At 37.7% G+C, this 20,870-nt stretch overlaps 1 protein-coding gene across 5 annotated transcripts in view; it reads right to left on the reverse strand.

The window, feature by feature from the left end:
• Nucleotides 1-20,870, reverse strand: part of APC (APC regulator of WNT signaling pathway) — a 132,738-nt gene that overhangs the window by 16,112 nt on the left and 95,756 nt on the right. For 2 of the 5 annotated variants that reach the window (XM_035015466.1, XM_035015476.1), the window contains exons 8-12: nucleotides 20,365-20,469; nucleotides 9,540-9,638; nucleotides 6,689-7,067; nucleotides 4,841-4,936; nucleotides 3,488-3,541 (exon numbers count right to left, since the gene is read on the reverse strand). In XM_035015466.1, the coding sequence (XP_034871357.1) occupies nucleotides 3,488-3,541; nucleotides 4,841-4,936; nucleotides 6,689-7,067; nucleotides 9,540-9,638; nucleotides 20,365-20,469 (733 nt within the window). The remainder of the gene's footprint in view (nucleotides 1-3,487; nucleotides 3,542-4,840; nucleotides 4,937-6,688; nucleotides 7,068-9,539; nucleotides 9,639-20,364; nucleotides 20,470-20,870) is intronic. The other 3 variants (XM_035015485.1, XM_035015495.1, XM_035015504.1) reach the window with 2 other exon arrangements.

Genomic DNA, 20,870 nt, shown 5'->3' on the forward strand with positions numbered 1-20,870 from the left:
CACACCCTTGCCTTACTGAGTGAAGTGAGCATTAAACTCTATTTACTGCATATATATTATATCTTGTCATTGATGAAAAAGGCTATGTTCTAACACTAGGTGTTCCTGCATGAGGCAGAAAAAGGTAACTTATTTTTATTATTACAACTTTACAAACATTCTTCAATGTTATACACTGTGGCCTAATTACTTTAATGTTTTTTATTTGCCAAATAATTATCCTTAGGAATCCTGAGACTTTTAAATGAAACTGTGCATGAAGCAAAGCTTATTTTTTTAATGAAAAAGAATTATCTGTTCAACTTATTACTAAGTTCTATAAAACCATTTATTATTTATTATTTATATATTTAAAAAAATTTCTTAACTTTGATACTCACAAGTGTCAAATACCAACTATGCTAGGATTTAATATTTTCTTTCCCCTTGATTCCCACCACTGGGTATGCCTGACAATGCCCACAGTGGTCAACACTAGGAAGGCAAGGAGAAAAACGAAGGAAAAGGAAAGGGAAAGATAGAAAGGAAAGGGCAGTAACAAAACAGAACAAAAAAAACCCCAAAAAACAAACAAAAAACAAAGGTAAAGCACAATGGTGAGCGAGTAAATAAAAATAAAAATGTATTATGGAAGCTATTCAAAATATTTATCATCAATATTAATCATTATGGGACTGGGGATATTGTTTTGTCACAGAGAAGTGGCTTAGACAGAAAAAAGGAGGATGAACATAAACAGGCGATTCTTGGAAATTTTAAGTCTAGACAGTCAGGTTATTAATTTGGAAGAAGACCTGTACGTTTAGTATTTTCATAAATGATCTAGAAGGGTCAGTATGTAGAGGAATCCACAAGTTTGTAAAACAAAGTTCTAACTTGGGTCAAGAATTGCAAGCCAGGAGAATTAACTGTAGGAAGACTGGTGCAAATCTTTATGACTAGCAGCAATGACAGATGAGTCTGAATGTAGATAAGTGAAAATTACTTTGGTTAAGGAAAACCCAAACCATATTTAGAAAGATTTTCTTCCATCCACCCATGATAATGGAAAAATACATAGCCAGTGAACACAATACAGTCACTATCTTTATGGAGCTTATACATTAGAGCAAAAGCAGACCTTGAACAACTAATTTAGGCATAACAGACTGTGTAGAAGCACAGGGAAAGGTAACAGGTGGACTTACCCTAGATTAAGAGTATCAAGAAAAAGGCTGAGGAAATAATGTTTAGGTTAAGAAAGACTTAAAGGTGAATGAGTATCTAAAACAGGTGGGGCAGGAATAACAGAAAAGCATTTTAGGCAGATGAAAAACAGTATGTGCAAGAGCCCTTGAGCCTGAAATACACAGCAATAAGGAGAAGGTCTCAAGATGAGGCTACAAAATGGGTAGAGGCCGTATCGTGCAAGACTTTATATGTCACACCAAGGATTTCTGACAGGGGAAGGAATAATTAAATGTACATTCTAAATAGATTCCTGTGGTTGCAGGATGCAGAATGGGTAACTGGAAGTGGGGAGCCAAGACAAAGATCTGCAGAGTAGGAGAGAAGATAGTGGCCTGAACTGGGGATGGAAAGAAGAGCAGTGATTTGAGATAAATTTAAGAAGCAGAATTACAGTACTCAGTTACTAAATGCAGGGGATGAGGAGGACAGAGTTATGGGATGTCTTCCGAAGATTCTGGCCTGAGGAACTGGGTTGACTGCCATGCCATTTTCTGAGAAAAAGAACCCTGGAAGAGACAGAGATTTGGAGTTGAAGGAGATAACAAGTTCAGTTGGGGCAGTTGAGTTAAAAATGTCTGAAAAACCATCTAAGTGAAGATGTCAGATGAAGAATTTGATAGTGTGTCTAAAACTCAGGAGAGAGAATGTGGATTAACATGTAAATCTGAAAAACACTGTAGCTGAAGCTATGGATTGAAGGACATTGTTTAGAGAGAGACCGAAGAAAACCTAGGACAGAGCTTTGAGGAATTCCCACCATTTAATACTTGAGTAAAAGGGGAGGAGCCAGTAAAAGAGCTGAGGGTTTTGACTCAGGAAATTGACTTGGGAGTGACTGATGATCTAAAGACCACGGCCCTGTATACTGGTAAGATCACCAAGATGTTGATCATTATAAAGCAGGTTATTGATACCAAAAGAAACATACTATGCTTTGTGCCTATATAAAATCCTGCGTGGTGTGGCAATATCTGTGATACTTTCTTAAGAAAGGTGAAATAATCTAATAAAGAAGGTCTCAAGAAGGCACTAAATGAAGAAAGAGTTTTTTTTGAATGGAAAAAATGAAATACTAGGACTTGATTCTGAAAACAAAGATTAAAGAAGGATATGGTCAATATCAACAAAACCATGAGGAAAAAAGAACATTCAATGAAATTTAGGATATCAGATAAAAGAGAGTCTTTTATGATTTCAGGCAAATGAAAACTTTCTGTAAATTTTAAGGCAATGAATAAAATTCATATGTCAAAACTACAAATGGATTCACAAAAATTATGATGTGAATTCATGACTGATGGAATAAAAAACAGATTGCCCTTAGAAAGGTTAGGCTGTTTCAAGGTAATGCAAAGATGATAAGCATATTCTTTCACATTTTGCTCAGTGTCTATGTTTAAAAAAAGTGGTCCAGATGGACCAGATATTATTCAATGTGCGATCTCATAACCTTAAAGCTGGTAGAGGACCAATGGTTTCAACAGAAACCATGCAACAGAACCCTTAGACTTATGTATATAAAAAAGATAACAGAAAGATGACACTTAGTTTTAAAAAGTATATTATTTTCCTTTTACTTGGGTTAGATAGTCACCATTAGCATGAAATGCCTCATTCTAAAATAAACATTAGGGGCCCAACATAAATATTCTATATATTGGTGTTTCACAAAATTTACTGATCATAAGAATCACCTAGGCCACTAATTAAATGATTTCTAGGTACCCCTCTGGAGATTCTGCTTTACCAAGCTTGCTTGCTACAGGGCCAGAGAATCTATATGGTTTGACAAGTATCTCTGTGATTGTTATGATCTAGTTTGGAAATACTAATACAAATAAATTGTGAGTTCCTTTAAAGTCAGAACCATATCTTCACCATTTTTACTAGCACAGTTTCTGGGACAGAGCTGGGACTTAATCAATGTATACATCACTGACAGCATAGTCTAAAACCTGCAACTCTAACAGGTGCAAACCTAAGTGACTTTGATAAGTTGTAGAATCTTCTTGTATGTACAAATGACAGTTCCAGCTGGCTGGGCTCAGGAATTTCCCTTCATCTATTTGGGACTTCATTCCTCCTTATCCCTCACTGTCAGATACCTTGTGCTTCCTTACTCCATCTCCCCACAATCCACATCCTTGATTTATCTTTTGCTTTGTGCAACTTTAGAGGCTAGGAATGAGAAGAAAGTAATCCCCTGTGGCTCTGTCCCCAACAGTCACACCCCCAGAGGCCCCATCCTGCTCCTCACCTGAAAGCCCCTGCCCTAGCTCCTGTGATGAAATGCCCCGGGTAGCCTTCCTACCTGAAGAAGGAAGAGGAACAAATACTGAGTCTAGGTTTTACTTTGAAATTCAGATTCATGTGTCAGTCCTAGTCTACAGTTCATTGGAACACAGGGACATTTACAGAAAAACCTTTGCTGTAGTTTAAAATTGGATTAGTTTTCTTATTTATTCAAGATTTTTATCTGCTTCCCATTATTAGTAGCATTAAAAAAATAACCAAACATAAAATTTTCACAAATGCTGAGACTGCTGAGGAGGGGAGAACCCGTAAGACCACACTCAGTTCCACAGGAGGCTGGGGTATGGGGGAAGGAAAGAGAATCAGATGGGCCAACTGCAAGGGCCTGTGGGAAGAAAAGCATGGCTGGAGGGCAGGCCTGAGATCACAAAGTACACAGTCCCCCATAGTGATGACTCTGAAGGAGACAACACTCATTTTTGGCCGTGCAGGTTTTCTGTGTTTAAGAGTCTCATGATTTTGTGACTTTTAAGATAAATGATGAATGACAATGATGAGGGTGGTAGGAATACAAAGTGGGGCTGGGATGTAATGTAAAATAAACAGCACAAAAAGCAAGGGCACAGCTACACTAAGATGGGAACTCAGTGTACAGTTCTTGCTTGTGGCATAACTAGACAGATCCAGTTCACATGAGATGGCTCAGCATGATGCAATTTATAAATACCACATGTGCAAAATGAACCTAGAAATCAAAGAAAAACTGTTACATGACAAACGGGGTACACAAAAATGCAGGTTATAAATAAGGTTTAGAGTGTGTGATAACATACATAAAAGAGTAATCCTTCCAAAATTAGTGGAATATTTCTAACTTAAATTAGAGCATAATGCTTTTCTTCATTAACCAGTTTCAAAGATACCATGCCACTTATCATGAAAATCCAGTAAGTACTGGTAACCATGAAGAGAAATGAGAATCTTAATAATAATTTCTTCTGGTGTCCATCAGAAGTGATTGAGTTCAAGAACAATCACGTAGCTCCGCATTTCAAAATAATTTAAATTACCCTCCCCATCAACTATCACGTAGGGTCTACTGTGGGAACAGGGGCAAGGAGTGGCCCACTTAGTAATCTTTCTAATTGTTGGCTAAGATTTTGAAAAGCCAAGTTAGTTTATACAGGGTAGCAGTTTCTATCATTAAGAACCTTTCCTCCTCTGGAAACCAGGGCATAATCATTTGCTATAAGGAGGAAGAAGGTGGTAACAGAAATTAGTGGCCTTATACCCAATTCAACGATGCTGAAAAATCTTCAGTACCCTTCTATGGCATTAAGAAACATTTCTGTCTTACCAAGTTCATTCATTGCATGTCTATGCTCTTCATCAAATGAAAGTTTCATTAGAACACACACAGCAGGACAGATCTGATGTTCAACAGGGGCTGGCACTGAAAAATAAAATTGACATAGACCATAATGCTTTGTTTTTTTCAAAAGCAACAATGTTTATTATATTTTAAAAAAAGCAGGGCTCACTAATATATCCCTGATGCATAATAGTTTAGTAGATCAACAAATATTTGCTGAATAGATAAATACTACCAACATGGAAAAGAAAATATGAGTAAAGGGCTTTTCTTGGTTCCAGAAAAATGTTTACTCCTTATCTTCCTTTAACTATCTCTGTTAGAATAAATCCCTTGCAGGTTTATACTATAACTCAAATAATAATTTAAAATTATGTTGAATATGTAAAAGAATAAAGACGCTTTGGTATAAAGCTGTTTTTGTTATAATTTCTATTTAAACTCTTGTCACGAGTGTGGGTTAAAAGCACTTATTTGTGTACAAATATAGTAAAGAAATCTAGCACAAACCTGTGGAGAAAGCTTACCATATAGACAGTAAACAAGAATCTAAAGAAGAGGTGTCCAAGAAAATGTACCTCCACATTTAATACCATGCACACAGTTTCAAAGCTCATTATTTGAAATAAAAATTTAAAAAGTAAGTCTATTTTTCAGAAGTAATATTAATTTATTTTATTTAAGCATTTTGAGAACAGTTATTAAGATCACAAAATACAAGTTATTACATAATTGTTGATACCCACAGAAAAAAATCCAGAAAGACAATGTTCTCTCAGTAAAGTATCTTATTAGTTTTCTTTATCCCTAGGACAAAAAGATATAAAGGACTATTTCTGCTATTTTCTTATTCTTGAAAATTTGTAAATTTTAAATAAATTCACCTTTATACCTAAGCTAAAAAAATTTGCTAAAGCTTCAGAGAAGGTGTTCTCACCATCACCCCTTCTACTGCTCCCTGAATCAACAGGTTGATACAATTGTCCCCTGTCCTGTGTGTGTGGATGTGTTTGTGTGTGTGTTCTTATCAGGTAAAAGGAAGGTCTTACCTTATATACTTGCTGCTTTTGGTTCTTGCTACAGGAATGAAGTAAGTTATGTCCCCAAGGGTCCCAATTCCTAACTTCCCTGCTCCTGATGGAGAGGAGTTGGTAGCCCAGCGTTTCTCTGCACAGAGCTGGGTGGCTGATCAACCCAAGCAACTGGGACCTATCGCCTGAAGCAGGAGGGTGCAGTGGGAAGAGCACTGGGTTGACAGTCAGAAGATCTGGCCTCTGTTCCTGGCTCTACCACTTATTAGCTATGAGGCTACAGGCAAGTCTTTTAGTGTCTCTGAGCCTCAGTTTCTTCATCTGTAAAATGGACATGATAATACCTTCCCTTCCTACTCCAGGAGTTTGTTGTGAAGCTCAAATAACATAACAGATTTAACACAGCTTTGTATCCACTGAGTAGAGTGTTGTGCAAATGTAAAGATTATGGCTTGGTCACTAACTGCTGAAGGAACTAAAGTCACATTCTTGAGCTTAATCTATAAAATGGAAGGGATGGAAACATAATTGCTTAAGTTCTTTCTAGATTATTATGCTGTGACTATAAATCTCTCTTAATCTCTCATTCTTTTTTGGTTGCATAGTACTGCATGTAACATTCTCCTTTACTATTTTTTTTCTCTAGAAAAATACAGACCTAAGTTTTAAACTATGTTAGCAGTGTAGATGGCTACTATAAACTTCCCATTCCAACTCATAAAGACAACATACTACCTAAAAAAGTTTTCATTTAAAAAATGTTTACATTTGCTTTTTGTAACATGCACTATAGGGAACATACTTGGATTTTTGTCCTGGTCCATGCCTTGTTCATGGGCTTCCTGCCACTCCCAACAGGTTTCACAGTAAGCTCGTATCTGTTCCAAAAGATGAAGGACTCGGATTTCACGCCTGCCTCTCTTGTCATCAGGCTGTGAGTGAATGATGTTGTGAAGTGCTGCACTGGCCCTGGCCCGAGCCTCTTTACTGCCCCGGGAATTTCCCAACAACACAGAGTCTTTGTCATTGCCATGTAAAAGCTGGATGAGGAGAGGAAGACATCCAGACTGTCGCATGGATATACAGCTGTCTTGGGAGCTAGACATAGCTAGCAAAGTTCGCGACATATCATCCTTATCATGAGTACCAAGCATTGACAACAATGAATACACCATTTCCACCTGTGGGCCAAATGAGTTTAGAAACAAAATTATGACTTTAATATCCAAACGCTAACACCAATGAAGTGATGAATGGGATATTTATTGTAACTCATTAAAAAGAAAAAACTCAAAACCCCTTTCTAGGATGAAGTAATGAGTATTATTTCAAAATCCATCACCAATTTGTTTATATGAGTAAATAGAAGTAGGTGGCATACAGTGTTGAAAGAGAAAGTAGGTTCTCACATAAAGTGCAGTTTGTCTGGATCAGCTGGTCATAGTGAATGACAATTGATATCACACACACACACACACAAAATGAGGAATGTGGTTTATTTAAATATTTTACATAATTTAAAATTTTTACTTCTTTTAATTTACAACTATAATCAATAAATAGAAAACAATTTCAACAATTATTATTTACTAAGTACTAGTTCTCGACAATCACTAACCCTTGCCAGATTATAACGTTAAAAGTGTATGATTTCTCCCTTAAACATACAAAAATATTTTGTCATAAGAAGAAGAATGCCATGATCACATAGGGAGTACAAGGCTAGGATTCTTAATTTTCTTTTTTTAAAGCATCCAGTAAGCACCAATTACTCTCTGACAATAAATTCTAAGGGTTTATTCAGAAGTAGAATAGAAACTGGAAAGAGTACCCAGTTATCCTGGATTGTAATTAGCCTCATTTCAAAGCCAGAGTCATTACATAAAAGTAGAGGCTATTATATAAAGAATGTATCATCTCTATAAATCAGTGGTTCTCAATCAGGGGTGATTTTGGCCCTCCTAGGACACTTTGGGCAATGTTTCGGAGACATTTTTGGTGGTCACAACTGTGAGAGAAAGTGCTATGGGCATCTACTAGGTAAAGACCAGGGATACTGCTATAAACATCCTACAATAAAGAATTATCCAGTCAAGAATGCTGAGGCTGACAAACTCTAAATAAATACACACTACTCTTAGATATTAATGTTTTAGGAAGGTGGTACAGAACTGTGGATAAACTGGGCTTTCAAATTCTGGTTCCACCACTTATGAATGAACTGTGTGACACTACCATGTTATTTGATTTCTCTGAGCCCCAGTTTTCTCAGTTACAAAATGGAGAAATTTACCTAACAAGGTTTTCTCTGTGAAGATTAAATGAAATAATACATGTATAGGAAGAGTAGCTGGCATTCAAAAATGTAGCAAGGTCTTAATATTATCATTCATAAGTCACTTCAAAAGGCAATGGTATTCTAGCTGCTAGTTTTCATGCAACGGTACTGGTGAATATTAGATTTTCTTTATAGTAAGAACTACACGTTGATGTTGGACAGACCTGGGGTTCAAGTCCAATTTAAATATGCAACAGCTGCCTAAACCAAATTTTTTGCTTCAGTTTTCTCTTTTAAAAAAGAGGGACAAGAATACTTCACAGTGTTTTCGAGAAGATCAGAGAAAATGTACACACAACTTCTAGCGCAGTTATTGGCAAATCAGAGGTCCCAATTAGCAGCTATTGTGAGTTATTAAAAGGATGAAGTCTCATATTAACAATATTGTTGATTATTCTAAATTCATTTCTTAAATCACATTAGTTATTTCAGTAATGCTTTTCATAAGAGCCATTATATTGTTAAAGAAAGAATAGGTAGAGTATGTTGTGAAAACAGTTAATGGAATTATTTAGATTTAACTGAAAATATACTGTTTAGTTATATTAGAATTTCCTCTTTGTCAATATAATATTAAAGACTCTGGCTTTAAAACAACAATAAAACAATTGTTTTCTTTTTAAACACACCATTCTCAAGTCCTAAAATATTTGCTAATATCTGAGAGACTAAGAAAACTCACTTATCAGCACTGGGTAACATTCTATTTCAGTAATTTTTCCATCCACTTAAGTAAATTTATTGAACACTCATTATGTGCAGGCTCTGTGGTAGATGTCACAAAAGATTAAATAAAAAAAAAGTCCCTATTCCCCAAGAGAGTTTCACGCAAATTGCAGTGACTCAAAGGAGGTAGACAGACTGCATGGGGAGGTAAGAGGACACTGGGAACCAGAAAACATTTTGTAAAGAAGTAAAACCCAAGCAGAGTGCTGCTGGCTGCCTCGGATTCTGACAGCCATTTGGGAGTGGGGTAGAAAGGGGAGGTGGTACCACCTCAGGCAACGCACGGAGGCAGAAAGTCCCACGGAGTGCTTGGGAAGCAGCAAGTAAGCAAGCCAGTCTGGCTGGAGCTTAAGATACTTGCAGAGAAGTGGATGATATGGCTGAGAAAGAGTAAAAAAACTAGCTAAATTGGCACTTTTTAATAATCCTCATTTTTCCTTTGTACTCTTCTGTATAAAGATGTTTCTTTAAGAAGAGACTGGGGTGATGGAACCAGAATTCTCTTCTAGTTGAATTTAAAAGATGAGTGAAGAATGTTTTAGCAAAGTACTCTTAGTATTAGTGACCAGAGTTTATAATCTTCTGTTACCTTGGTTCCCAGATGACTTGTCAACCTTCGAGGAGCAGAGTGTGTGCTACTAGAACTCAAAACACTGGCTGTTTCATGATCCATTCGTGTAGTTGAACCCTAGAAATTAAGCAAATTATGGATAGTATAATTTAGATGATAAATAAACAGAGTTAACTTCATGTTAAGGTGCACCAAATGAACTGTCTTTAGGGTAAATAGCTAAATACAGCATGAAAAGTGTGGACATTTTAACTGCTCAAAATGAGTATTTTTACCTGTGAACTTAAGTAGATTTTAAGGAAAAACTGAAGAAAAGTTAAATACAGTGTGGGAAATAACCAAACACTGAAGAAATTCTAAGAGTGGTATTTTTTCAAAGATCAAAAGACATGAAACCACATTCAGTTAAAGATAAATTTATTGATAGAAAGCTTTATTAGTTGATGAAATGCTCTAAATTACCACAAAACTAATTTGGAATTTGGTATAGTCCATGTTCTCCAGGAACTCACAGTACAGAGAAGGACTGCTTAAAACTTAATTAGAGAAAGACATGAAAAGATCAGTAACTGCACTGTGGGATGATAAGCACCATAGTATAAAAAGGTATAAAATACTGAGGAGAAAAACTAATAAAGTATTGAAGGAAAACAGGAAGAAACAACTACTTGGTATAAGGAACTATTAAAGGTTGCATAAAATAAGTAACATTTAAGGTAGGCCTTGAATTCTGGGGTAAGAGACAAATGCAGCAGTCTGTATAAAGGTATAAATATGGAGAGCATGGGGTTTGTTTAACGTGGACAGAACACAAGGTGTATGATGGGAGATGAAGGTTGAGTTAAATTATTAAGTGTCTCATGAGTCATTTTAAAGATGTTGCTTTTAAGCTGTGGATGTTGGAGAGCCACTAGACTTTCGGCAGGAGGGTGGCACAGCCAGAATTATATCTTTATTTATTTTTTAAGTTTTATTTTGTAATCTCTACTCCCAACATGGGGCTTGAACTCATGATCCTGACTGAGATCAAGAGTTGCATGCTCTTCTGACTGAGCCAGCCAGGCACCCCCAGAATCACATCTTTAAAAGAGTATAAAAGACAGAATGGAGAGATCACAGTGGGAAATCAGGAAGAGGGTGCTTTCAATAACTGAGCCGTCATGAGGGCACAAAGTAAGGAAGTAGGAATAGGGAGTTGGGGATACCCTGTATTTAGAGGACAGAATCAATTGGTTTGCTAATTGACTAGATGTGAGTAAAGAGATGCTGGGAACCAAGGACAACTTGGAGGCGCTGAGCTTGGATAAATGGGCAAATAGTGCAGGCAGTGTGAATACAGGAAACCCAGGAAGAGATGATGGGTTTCAGTGTGGGACCTGAGATCACCAATCAATATACTGACATACAGTAAAAATGCACAATGGGCATCTGAAAACACAAGATGCAACTCTGGACAGGAGTAGGGACTACAGATAAATATGTGGGACCTATCAAAATACTGGCTATACCTAAAGCCATTCATTAATGATTAAGAATAATGATTATAAGAATATATCCAATTAGAAAACAATACTGGCAGGTATTCTGCTACAGTTCTTAATCTTTCAAAAGGAAAAGCTAGAATATAAACTCTTTGAGGGCAGAAACTTTATTCTGCTCACTGTTATATTCTCAATACCAAGGGTAGTTTTAAGTTCATAGTAGGTATCCACAAAATATTTATTATGAATGAAAGAGGAGCTAGTAGTAAAATCTGTAAGAATATCTGGGCAGAGGACACCTTTGCTGGTTCCTTCACATATAGATGCTCTCGCTAATTGGAGAATGGGGTGTGGCAAAGGGGTGTTTTTCCCATTATGGGAAAAACAGGTTTGAGGATTGTGAGTTGTTTATTTCTACTCTGGAGGGTTCAATGAGTTGGAAAAAGTCACTATCTCTGAATGTACCCAATATCCCTAAATTTTGGAACCAACAGACCTTGTAATTTCCTTTGTGCATTAGCCTCAGGGCAGCCCAACATTAAGCAAAGGCAGAAGCATTAAGCAAAGGTAAGAAAGAATACAGTGTGTGGCGGTGGGAGTCAGATTGGGGACAAAACTGCAAATAAATTTGGACATAAAGAGCTTATTCTGGTTGTAATAAGGAGGATGGATTTGAGGAACCAAGATTCAGGGTAGAGAATAGTCCGGGTTTTCTTTTAAAGCAAATTTCAGGCAAGGATCCTTTCTTGGTCTACAGGAGAAGGTGAATGACTCTGTATCCTGACGCAAACATATTATCTTTGAGGATATCTGAACGTTTGTGGTAGGTAGGCTGTAAGGCAACCCCAGTGATCCTTATCTCCTGGCAGTCATGCCCTAATGTAATGTAATCCCCTCGTTTTGAGTGTGGGCTAGATTTAGGGACTGGATTCCAGTGAAAAGAATGCTGCAGAGGAGATGAGAAGTCACTTCCAAGATAAGGTTACAAGGACTGTGCTTCCACCATGGGTACCCTCTCTTGTTTTCTCTGAGGGAAGCCAGCCACTATGTTGTGAACTGCTCTATGGCCAGGCCCAGGTGGCAAAGAACTGATTTCTCTGGCCAACAGTCGGTAAGGACATGAGGTCTGCCAACAGCCCTCTGGGTGAGCTTAGAAGCAGATCTTTCCCTAGTCAAGCCTTGACATGACTGTGGTCCCAGCCAACGCCATGACTGTAGTCTTATGAGAGACCCTGAATCAGAGGCACCCAACTAGGCTGCACCAGGATTCCTGACCTACAGAAACAAATGTTTGCTGTTTTAAGCTGCTACATTTGTTAGGTAGCAACAGATAACTAACACACTGTTTGAAACAAAAGAGAAACAAAGAGCTAAATTATAAAACAAGGGAAAACCTATTTTTACAATAAAAAACATGTTTCTGGCATTCATTTCAGTGTAGATATCAAATTATCTTTAAGCTTCAATCTAAGTATCTTCCTGTACTGAAAGAAATCAGCTCCTTGATTTTGGGACACTTCCCCTTCTCCCAATCTACCGAGATAGAAATTCAGATACTTTTTTTTTTAAAGATTTTATTTATTTATTTGACAGAGACACAGCAAGAGAGGGAACACAAGCAGGGGCAGTGGGAGAGGGAGAAGCAGGCTTCCCGCTGAGCAGGGAGCCCGATGCGGGGCTCAATCCCAGGACCCAAGGATCATGACCTGAGCCGAAGGCAGATGCTTAACGACTGAGCCACCCAGCCCCCAGATGCATTTATTATAAGGAGATAACAAGAAAACATTCCCATACCCACACGACCTATAGAACTTGGGCCTTGAGAATCTTTCCTGGGCCCTTTTATTATGACTAGACCTGTGCCAACATCTTTCAGAGGAACTTAGAGAAATGATAACTCACAAGAAATGGTAACTTCCTAAGAAGTGTTTTCTACCCAACTCATGAGTAAATTCTGAAGACACTTGAGTGTGATTAACTCTCTCATAAACTCAAGACCTGTTAAAGCAGTCATCTTGCACATCTCTGGAATTGGCCTTGCTCGCTGTTCAAGATACAAGTATTCTCTATATCATTCTCAACTCTCAGCTGTAAAATGTGTGAGACCCCTTTTTCCCCACTGTGTTCTTTCCTATCCAACCTTTCTTGGGGAATCTAGATTCCGTGCGGCATGAATCCTCAACTTTTCACCTACTGCTGCTGTTACTCCTGGCTTTCCCCAAAACCTGGCTCTCACAGGAAACCCCTTCTTGCTGCAGCCTTCTCTCCTACGAGCCATGTACTTCGCAGAGTCAGGAGGCAGTGTAAGCCTATGTTTTCCTCACTCTAAATCATTTTGAAGCCCTGTAAAAGGCCCAAATCTCTTTGCGTTATAATCGCCTTTCCCCCCTTTCCCAGTCCTAACATAATTTCTGACCTCCCAATCACTATACCCAATCATTACTTTGGCACAAGGGTCACTGACCTCCTTCCACTTTAACTACTGCATCATTCTGGATAACTTCAACATCCATGCACATAACCCATTCAAAACCTTGGCCCCTCAGTTTTCTGATATCATCTTCAAAGACATTTTTCTCCTCTACTCCATTTTAGCCACCGACCTCAATGATTATATCCTGGACTATTTCCATTACCCCAAAATGCACCATCTCTAAATAACACATTTAGTTATCCCATGGTAGCTCTGATAGCTTATTCTTCTAGCAATCTCCTTTAACCTTCCCCAAGAAAGCTTCTTCGAAATGACTGGAATAGCAAGTCATGGATCTCTCTACATATTCCAGCTTGAATTTCTTGCAGTATATCACTTCCATTAATTCTCTTAGTTTTCAATAGCTCTACTCCATGGTTATTCCATCCCACTTGCCTGCAAACACCGAAATTACAGATGAATCCAGCTGTTTTTTTCTATACCCTGATATGGACTGCTGAGCAGTATCTGAGAAATCTGACCATGTGAGAAAATAACACAACTCTCCAGGATGCTGCGCATTTAACATTTATGGTCACCAATACATTTGGGCCCTTAGTACTGTACCTGCAGTCTTTGTTTCCCTAGTCAGCTCTCCTTTCTTTCCTTACACTGGCTATTTTTTTTTTTTTTCTTAAAGATTTTATTATTTCACAGAGAGAAACACAGTGAGAGAGGGAATACAAGCAGAGGCAGAAGGAGAGGGAGAAGCAGGCTTCCCGCAGAGCGGGGAGCCCGATGCGGGGCTCGATCCCAGGACCCTGGGATCATGACCTGAGCCAAAGGCAGACGTTCAACGACTGAGCCACCCAGGCGCCCCTACACTGGCTATTTTATACAGGCCTCCTTTTGCACAAAATTGACTATTCTTCCTTTACCACAAATAATTTTACCTTCTAATTTACAGGGAAATAGAAGCCATCAGACAAAACTTCAACTTTTTGCTACCAAACCAACAAAATAACCTGACACCATATCCATCTCTACCTTCTGCTGTTGCATCCTTCTGTGGCCCATCCCTTCATGTGTGCTCTGGATCCTTTCCCTCTACTGATTCCTTCTCATTGTCATTCAAGCATGCTCATCTCTTCTATCTTAAAAAAATAAAACAATCTGCAAATTTTCTCTCAAATCTGTATTCTGCATCAGGTAACAGCCTGTTCACTTTTTGAGTTAGCTAGAATTGCTCTCTTCTACTTTTTTTTTTTTTTTTTAAGATTTTATTTTAAAGTCATCTCTACATCCACTGTGGGGCTCAAACTCACAACCCTGAGACCAAAAGTTGCAGGCTCTATTGACTAAGTCCACCAGGCACCCTGCTCTCTTCTATTTTTTAATCTTCCATTTAAGCCTCAACTCACTTCAGTATAATATGGTAGGGAAGGAAGCCAATGAAATTGCTCTTGCTAAGATCAACAATGACCTTATTTTGGTAAAACCCAATGCAGATTTTTTTACTCCTTATGATCAGTGGTGAATAATGTTAACTGTTTCCTCTTTCTTGGAACAATATGATTCCCTTGCTTTACGATGTTAGCCCACGTCTTCATCTTCTCACTCTATAATCACAGGGGATGTAAAAATCTTCCATACCTTGAGTTATCATCACATTCTTCACCCTTCCCTTCAATTCCAAACTCAAAATTCTAACAGCCTACCTGACATAGTTCTACTTCAATGTCTCATATTTAACACCTTCAAACTTAACCTTAATTTTAACATTTTTGAAACTAGATTATTTTCTTCCACAAACCTCCTCCTCATCTAGAGTTATCACTGAATTATATCACCATCCTTCTAGCTGCCTATGACAAAAACCTGGAAGTCACTCTTTACTTCTTTCCCTTTCCCCCTTAACATATCCAACACCAAACCTTACGGATTCTATTTCCTAAATATTCTCAGGTACTCAGATATCCACCAACCGACTCTCTCAAATCTATCAATTGTTCCCCTAATCCTGAGGCCACCTTTCACCTAGATATGGTACCTAATTTACCCAATCATTTTTGAGGTGTCATAATAAATTAATTTATAACTTTCTCTAGGACCAACATCATCCTAACACTAGTTAAGTGCTTCTAATATGTGTTCCTGTAATACTATGTACTTGCCCTCTCATAATACTTAACACACTTTGTGGAAACTGCTCATCTGTCTTACTTTTAGATTGTAAGTTTCTTAAGGAAAAGGTAGCACGTACCTAGCTCACTCCCATATCCTGGGGCTGTGAACAGTCTTGGCATAATACAGATGCTTAGTAAACAGATGCTGAACATTGATGAATGAATTTTATATTATCTTTTGGTTACAGGAGTGGGGGAAAAGGTGAACAGTAAAGTGAAAAATGGGTGGCAAATACAGAGGTGGGGATAAGATGAATGGCTGGAGGGGACCCTTCCAAGTAACTATAATTTCTTTTAATCACTACATATTAAAATCAAGCATTTCTTTATTTTCTACTTTTCCCTTATGCATCCTTAAATAGCCACTGCCAATAGAGACAGGCACTCAAAAGTTCACTAAGGAGACCTAGAAGGGCTATGCCTGATGGCTGCACTTAGTGGAGTGGCGATACAGTCAATTTCAAGTATTCCTCCTGGGTCGGAACCCGTCTTGTCTCTTCCTGCTTACTCACTTTAGAAAGTGACTCTAGGGTTTCTATTTCACAGGCAGCAGGAGTCTCTATGTCACTGTGAAACCTGGCCTAAGGAGGGGAAGAAGGAAGCATTTACCCCCTTTTCTTCCTAATCAAATTGTACATGGAAGTAATCAAACAGTACACAAGAATTTCTCCTTATAGAAGTTTCCCAGCTAATTTTGTACCCCCTAACGAATTAATGGAGCTGGGTATAAGGTATCAGTTACTGTTAATATCACAAAAAGATAGACAACCACACATTATATACTTCCTGACTGAAGACCAGAAGACCACAATCCACCCTCAAAAGACTTGCAAAAACAAAACAAAACAAAAAAAGAAGGCTTGAAAATCCAAAGCTGATCACATCTCTAGATCCAAATACCAATTTAAAGGAAATACAGGGGACAGAGAAAAATGTCAAACTACACACCATGAAGATGTTATCAGCAAAATCCAGACTATGGAAAACTGTATAAAACAAAGAACTTTCATTCCTCAACTAATAAACATCCAGAAAACAAGAGACAAAAAAGGAACCTAGAGATTAAAAGAAACTTTGTGGAGGGACGCCTGGGTGGCTCAGTATGTTAAGTATCTGCCTTCAGCTCAGGTCATGATCCCAGGGTCCTGGGATTGAGGCCCGCATCAGGCTCCCTGCTTAGTGGGGAGCCGGCTTCTCCCTCTCCCTCCCCCTGCTTGTGCTTGCTTGCTTTCTCATTCTCTCTCTCTCTGCGTCAAATAAATAGGTGAAATCTTTAAAAACAAACAAACAAAAAACCCCACAAAACTCTGGAGACTTATTAACTAATCCCAAAGCATGAACCTTACCTGGAAAGAGTCAAATAAGCTGTGAAAAATTATGACATTTATGAAAACAATTGCAGATTTGGATACTGACTAGATATAGATGCTATTACTGTTGGTTCCTTTGGGAATGTAATAATGGCAGTGTAGTTACATACTTTCAGTTTTGTTTTTTTTTTTAAATAAGCTCTACACCCAATGTGGGGCTTGAGCTCACATGCTCTACCAGCTGAGGCAGCCAGGCCCCCCCCCCAATAGTTATGTATTTTTATTATTTATTTATTTATTTATATTTTTAAAGACTTTTATTTATTTATTTGACAGAGAGAGAGAGCGGCAGGCAGAGGGAGAGTGAGAAGCAGGCTCCCCGCTAAGTAGGGAGCCCGATGTGGGACTCGATCATGTCCTGGGATCATGACCTGAGCCGAAGGCAGATGCTTAACGACTGAGCCACCCAGGCGCCCCAGTTATGTATTTTTAAAAAGTGTTGTTATCTTTTGGAAATACAGAGTGAAATATTTATGGAAGAAATGATGATGATGTTGGATCTTCTTCAAAAATAAAATGGGAGGGCAAAGTGGAATAGGGTACGTGTGGATTACTATATTATTTTATCTGCCTCTGTATATGTTTGAAATTTTCCATAGTAAAGTTTTAAAATGCTCATTAGCCGCAAAGCATTCTCTTATCATTTCATTTCTTTCCCACTCTTGGCTGAACTTCACCATTACTTACTGGCTATCACTAGAGATCTGGTTCTAAACTTTAAACAGAAAAGCTAAGAACCAATTCATAAATGAATTATACATGGTAGTTATATACTAAGCAAGCAGGGATCTGACCTGTATAATTTACTTCCAGCTTTCTCCTTCCATTTAACTTCCAGGGGAGATTAATCACAGATCAAGAAACACTATTTCTAGAAGGGATGTGAGATCTTCCTTCCAACCAACATATATTTACTGTTATTTACTATTTACCAGGGACTGTGAAGATATGAAAATAGACAAAACTAGATAAAATCTTCGCCCTTCTGGAGCTTACAGTCTAGTGGGGGAAATCAATATTAATCAAATAATCACACAGATAAATGTAAAACTGCAAATGTGGTAGTCTTCAAAGAGAGGAATGTTCTAGGACAGCTTATAACAATGGGATTTGAACTGTTCAAGCCTCTTGAGAAAGTCATGCTTAAGTGCAAAGACACATGAACTGGTGTTAATGGAGTGAAATGGGATGAGAAGAGCACTGTAAAGAAGGGGTATAGATTGTGCACAGGCTGTGGAAAGAGGAGGCCCAATAAATATGAGGTACTGAAAGGCCAGTGTGGCTGAAGTAGTGAGAGCAAAGCGTGATGTAGAGCTGACGAGTTAGGCAGGAGCCAGGTTATATAGGTCATAAAAAAGGGTTATCTTATTCTAAAAACCAAGGGAAGCCAATAAAGGGTTTTAAAGAGGGTGATTTACTCTTTGCAAAGATCATTCTGGCAGGGTGGATGGCAGGCAGGATACCAGGTGAGAGAGGGTGTACAATGAACTTGCATATGCAGTGGTAGCCTAAGTGCACCAGAACAGAAGCTTTGCTGGATCATGCTACTTTGATCCTGAGAAATTCAGAGGCTGATTTTCATTTTTAGTTATTGTCAATGGCTTTTATTTCTGGGGCAAATAATAAAATAAAACAAATGAACAAATCCCAAGAGGTTATCATGTATAGCTCCTATTAAGATAGTTTAAAGGAATCGTGGCTAACTGAATCACAGTCCCACAGGTTTGTATCACTTGGCTACATCAGGATTGGGGCAGCTGTAGTATTGTTTTAAACAGTGACTAAAAGTAACCAAATAAATATTTAGAAAGGTCTAATCCTAAGCAAACAGTTTTTTCTGTCAAGAGCTTGAAACTTTTCTTTCTTTTCTTCTACATATATGTAGGAAAACAAATTTCCCAAATAATTCCCTAAAGGTAGAAAAAAAATATACTCAAAATAACTCAAATATGCTAAAATGTAATTTCTTTTGCCACAGTTTACCATCTATAAGTGAAGAGTTTTCCCCAGTATAATGCTAACTAGTAATACTAAAATGAAATACCTTTAACTCAGTAAAATAACTTTAAATGCTTAAATATGAGACATTTTTAAAAACCTTAAAAAATTTTTTTTTATATATTTTTTAAGATTTTCTTTATTTATTTGTCAGAGAGAGAGAGGGAGAGAGTGAACAAGCACAAGCGGACAGAGGGAGAAGCAGGCTCCCTGCTGAGCAGGGAACCTGATACCAGACTTGATCCCAGGACCCTGAGATCACAACCCAGGTCGAAGGCAGACGCTTAACCGACTCAGCAACCCAGGTGCCCCAATTTTTTTTTTTTAAAGATTTTATTTATTTATTTGACAGAGAGGGAGAGCACAAGTAGGCAGAGTGCCAGGCAGAGGGAGAGGGAGAAGAAGGCTCCCCGCTGAGCAAGGAGCTGGATGCAGGACTTGGTCCCAGGACCGTGGGATCATGACCTGAGCTGAAGGCAGATGCTGAACCAACTGAGCCACCCAGGCGTCCCTTAAATATGAGACATTATAAGCTTTAAATTTTAACCCATGCTCTTTTAAAAAATATTAAATCAAAAATAACCTATAGACACTACAGGAATATTTTATATCAATAGTGGGGAAATTATCTTTAAAAACTTAGTGAAATTCTATTTTAAAAAAATCACTAATTTACAACATAAAATATTCACTGAAAAAATGTGAAGACCAAACACCCCAAACAGAATTCTGTCATATTATGATGCATTCTGATAAAACTCTAATAGAAAATTAATGGCAGAATTACAAGATAACAGTGCTACATTAAAAAAAAAAATCAAGTTGACTTCCACAATTTTGCTAAAAAATGATGTGATAATGGTTAAACATGACTAGGCTATGTCTCTTTTTAGGAGCATTAGTATCATTTTTTTCAATTATAAAACTTGGATTTCTAGATTCATGTAACCTTGAAGTACAACAGAAAACAAGAATTATAACAAAGTCTTTATCACTTTTAAAAACATAAAAATGTCTTTGCAAAGAATGCCTTAGAGAAAGAGCAAATCTGTTCAATGCAAGCAATAACTAGGTCAAATCATACATAACCAAAATGCAGTTTAGCATTTATTTTTCAAAAAAAACCTCTACCCACACTAACCATTTTTAGACTAAAACAGAAATACACAATTTAGAGCTATAAAATATACTTAGAAATTTTGAAAGCATTATTGTTAGATGTAATAAAGAAAAATGACATAGCATTTTGGCACTGAATTCTTCTGGAGATATCCATTTAGGACTAAGGAAATCAGTAAGATTTACAGATCATTCTGAGGACTATCTCACTCCATATTCCTTTAAAAATATTTAAATAGCTAATTAAAAAGAAAACCAATAAAATAATTTATTTACCTGACCACTATCAGAAGTTGCCATGTTGATTTCTGCCACTCCTTGACCTTCATTCTGCCGCTCAGCTTCATGTGAGCCAGCTTCGTGCTTGCTCTGAGATGACCTCTGTCAACATGGAGTTAACATCATTACATACAGAAACAGTGAATGCTTTCTTAGCCCACAGCTTTTTTTCTTTCCCGTATTAAAGCTCTGAATGCATCAATTATACAGGTTTACAAAAGCATGGAACTGCACTTATACTTCATAACCTCCAGCATGGTAGGCAGCTGACTATTTCAGTAAGAGGAAAGTGAAGTGTGTCCCCTGAGCATTAAAGCCACACAAGACAAAGGATTTTCTGAGACTCACAGAAACACCATCCTCCACCAGCTGTGCTCACATCACTCCCAGGGATATAACCCAACTAGAACAAATACTTGTCTCTTCCACAAGGTCACATGGTCCTGGCATTTAATAGAGCTGCAAATATAACAGTTAAACTATTACCTAGGCTTACAAATACA

The sequence above is a fragment of the Mirounga leonina genome, unplaced genomic scaffold (genome assembly GCF_011800145.1).
Source record: "Mirounga leonina isolate KUSES-001 unplaced genomic scaffold, KU_Mleo_1.0 Mir_104, whole genome shotgun sequence".
NCBI lineage: Eukaryota > Metazoa > Chordata > Mammalia > Carnivora > Phocidae > Mirounga > Mirounga leonina.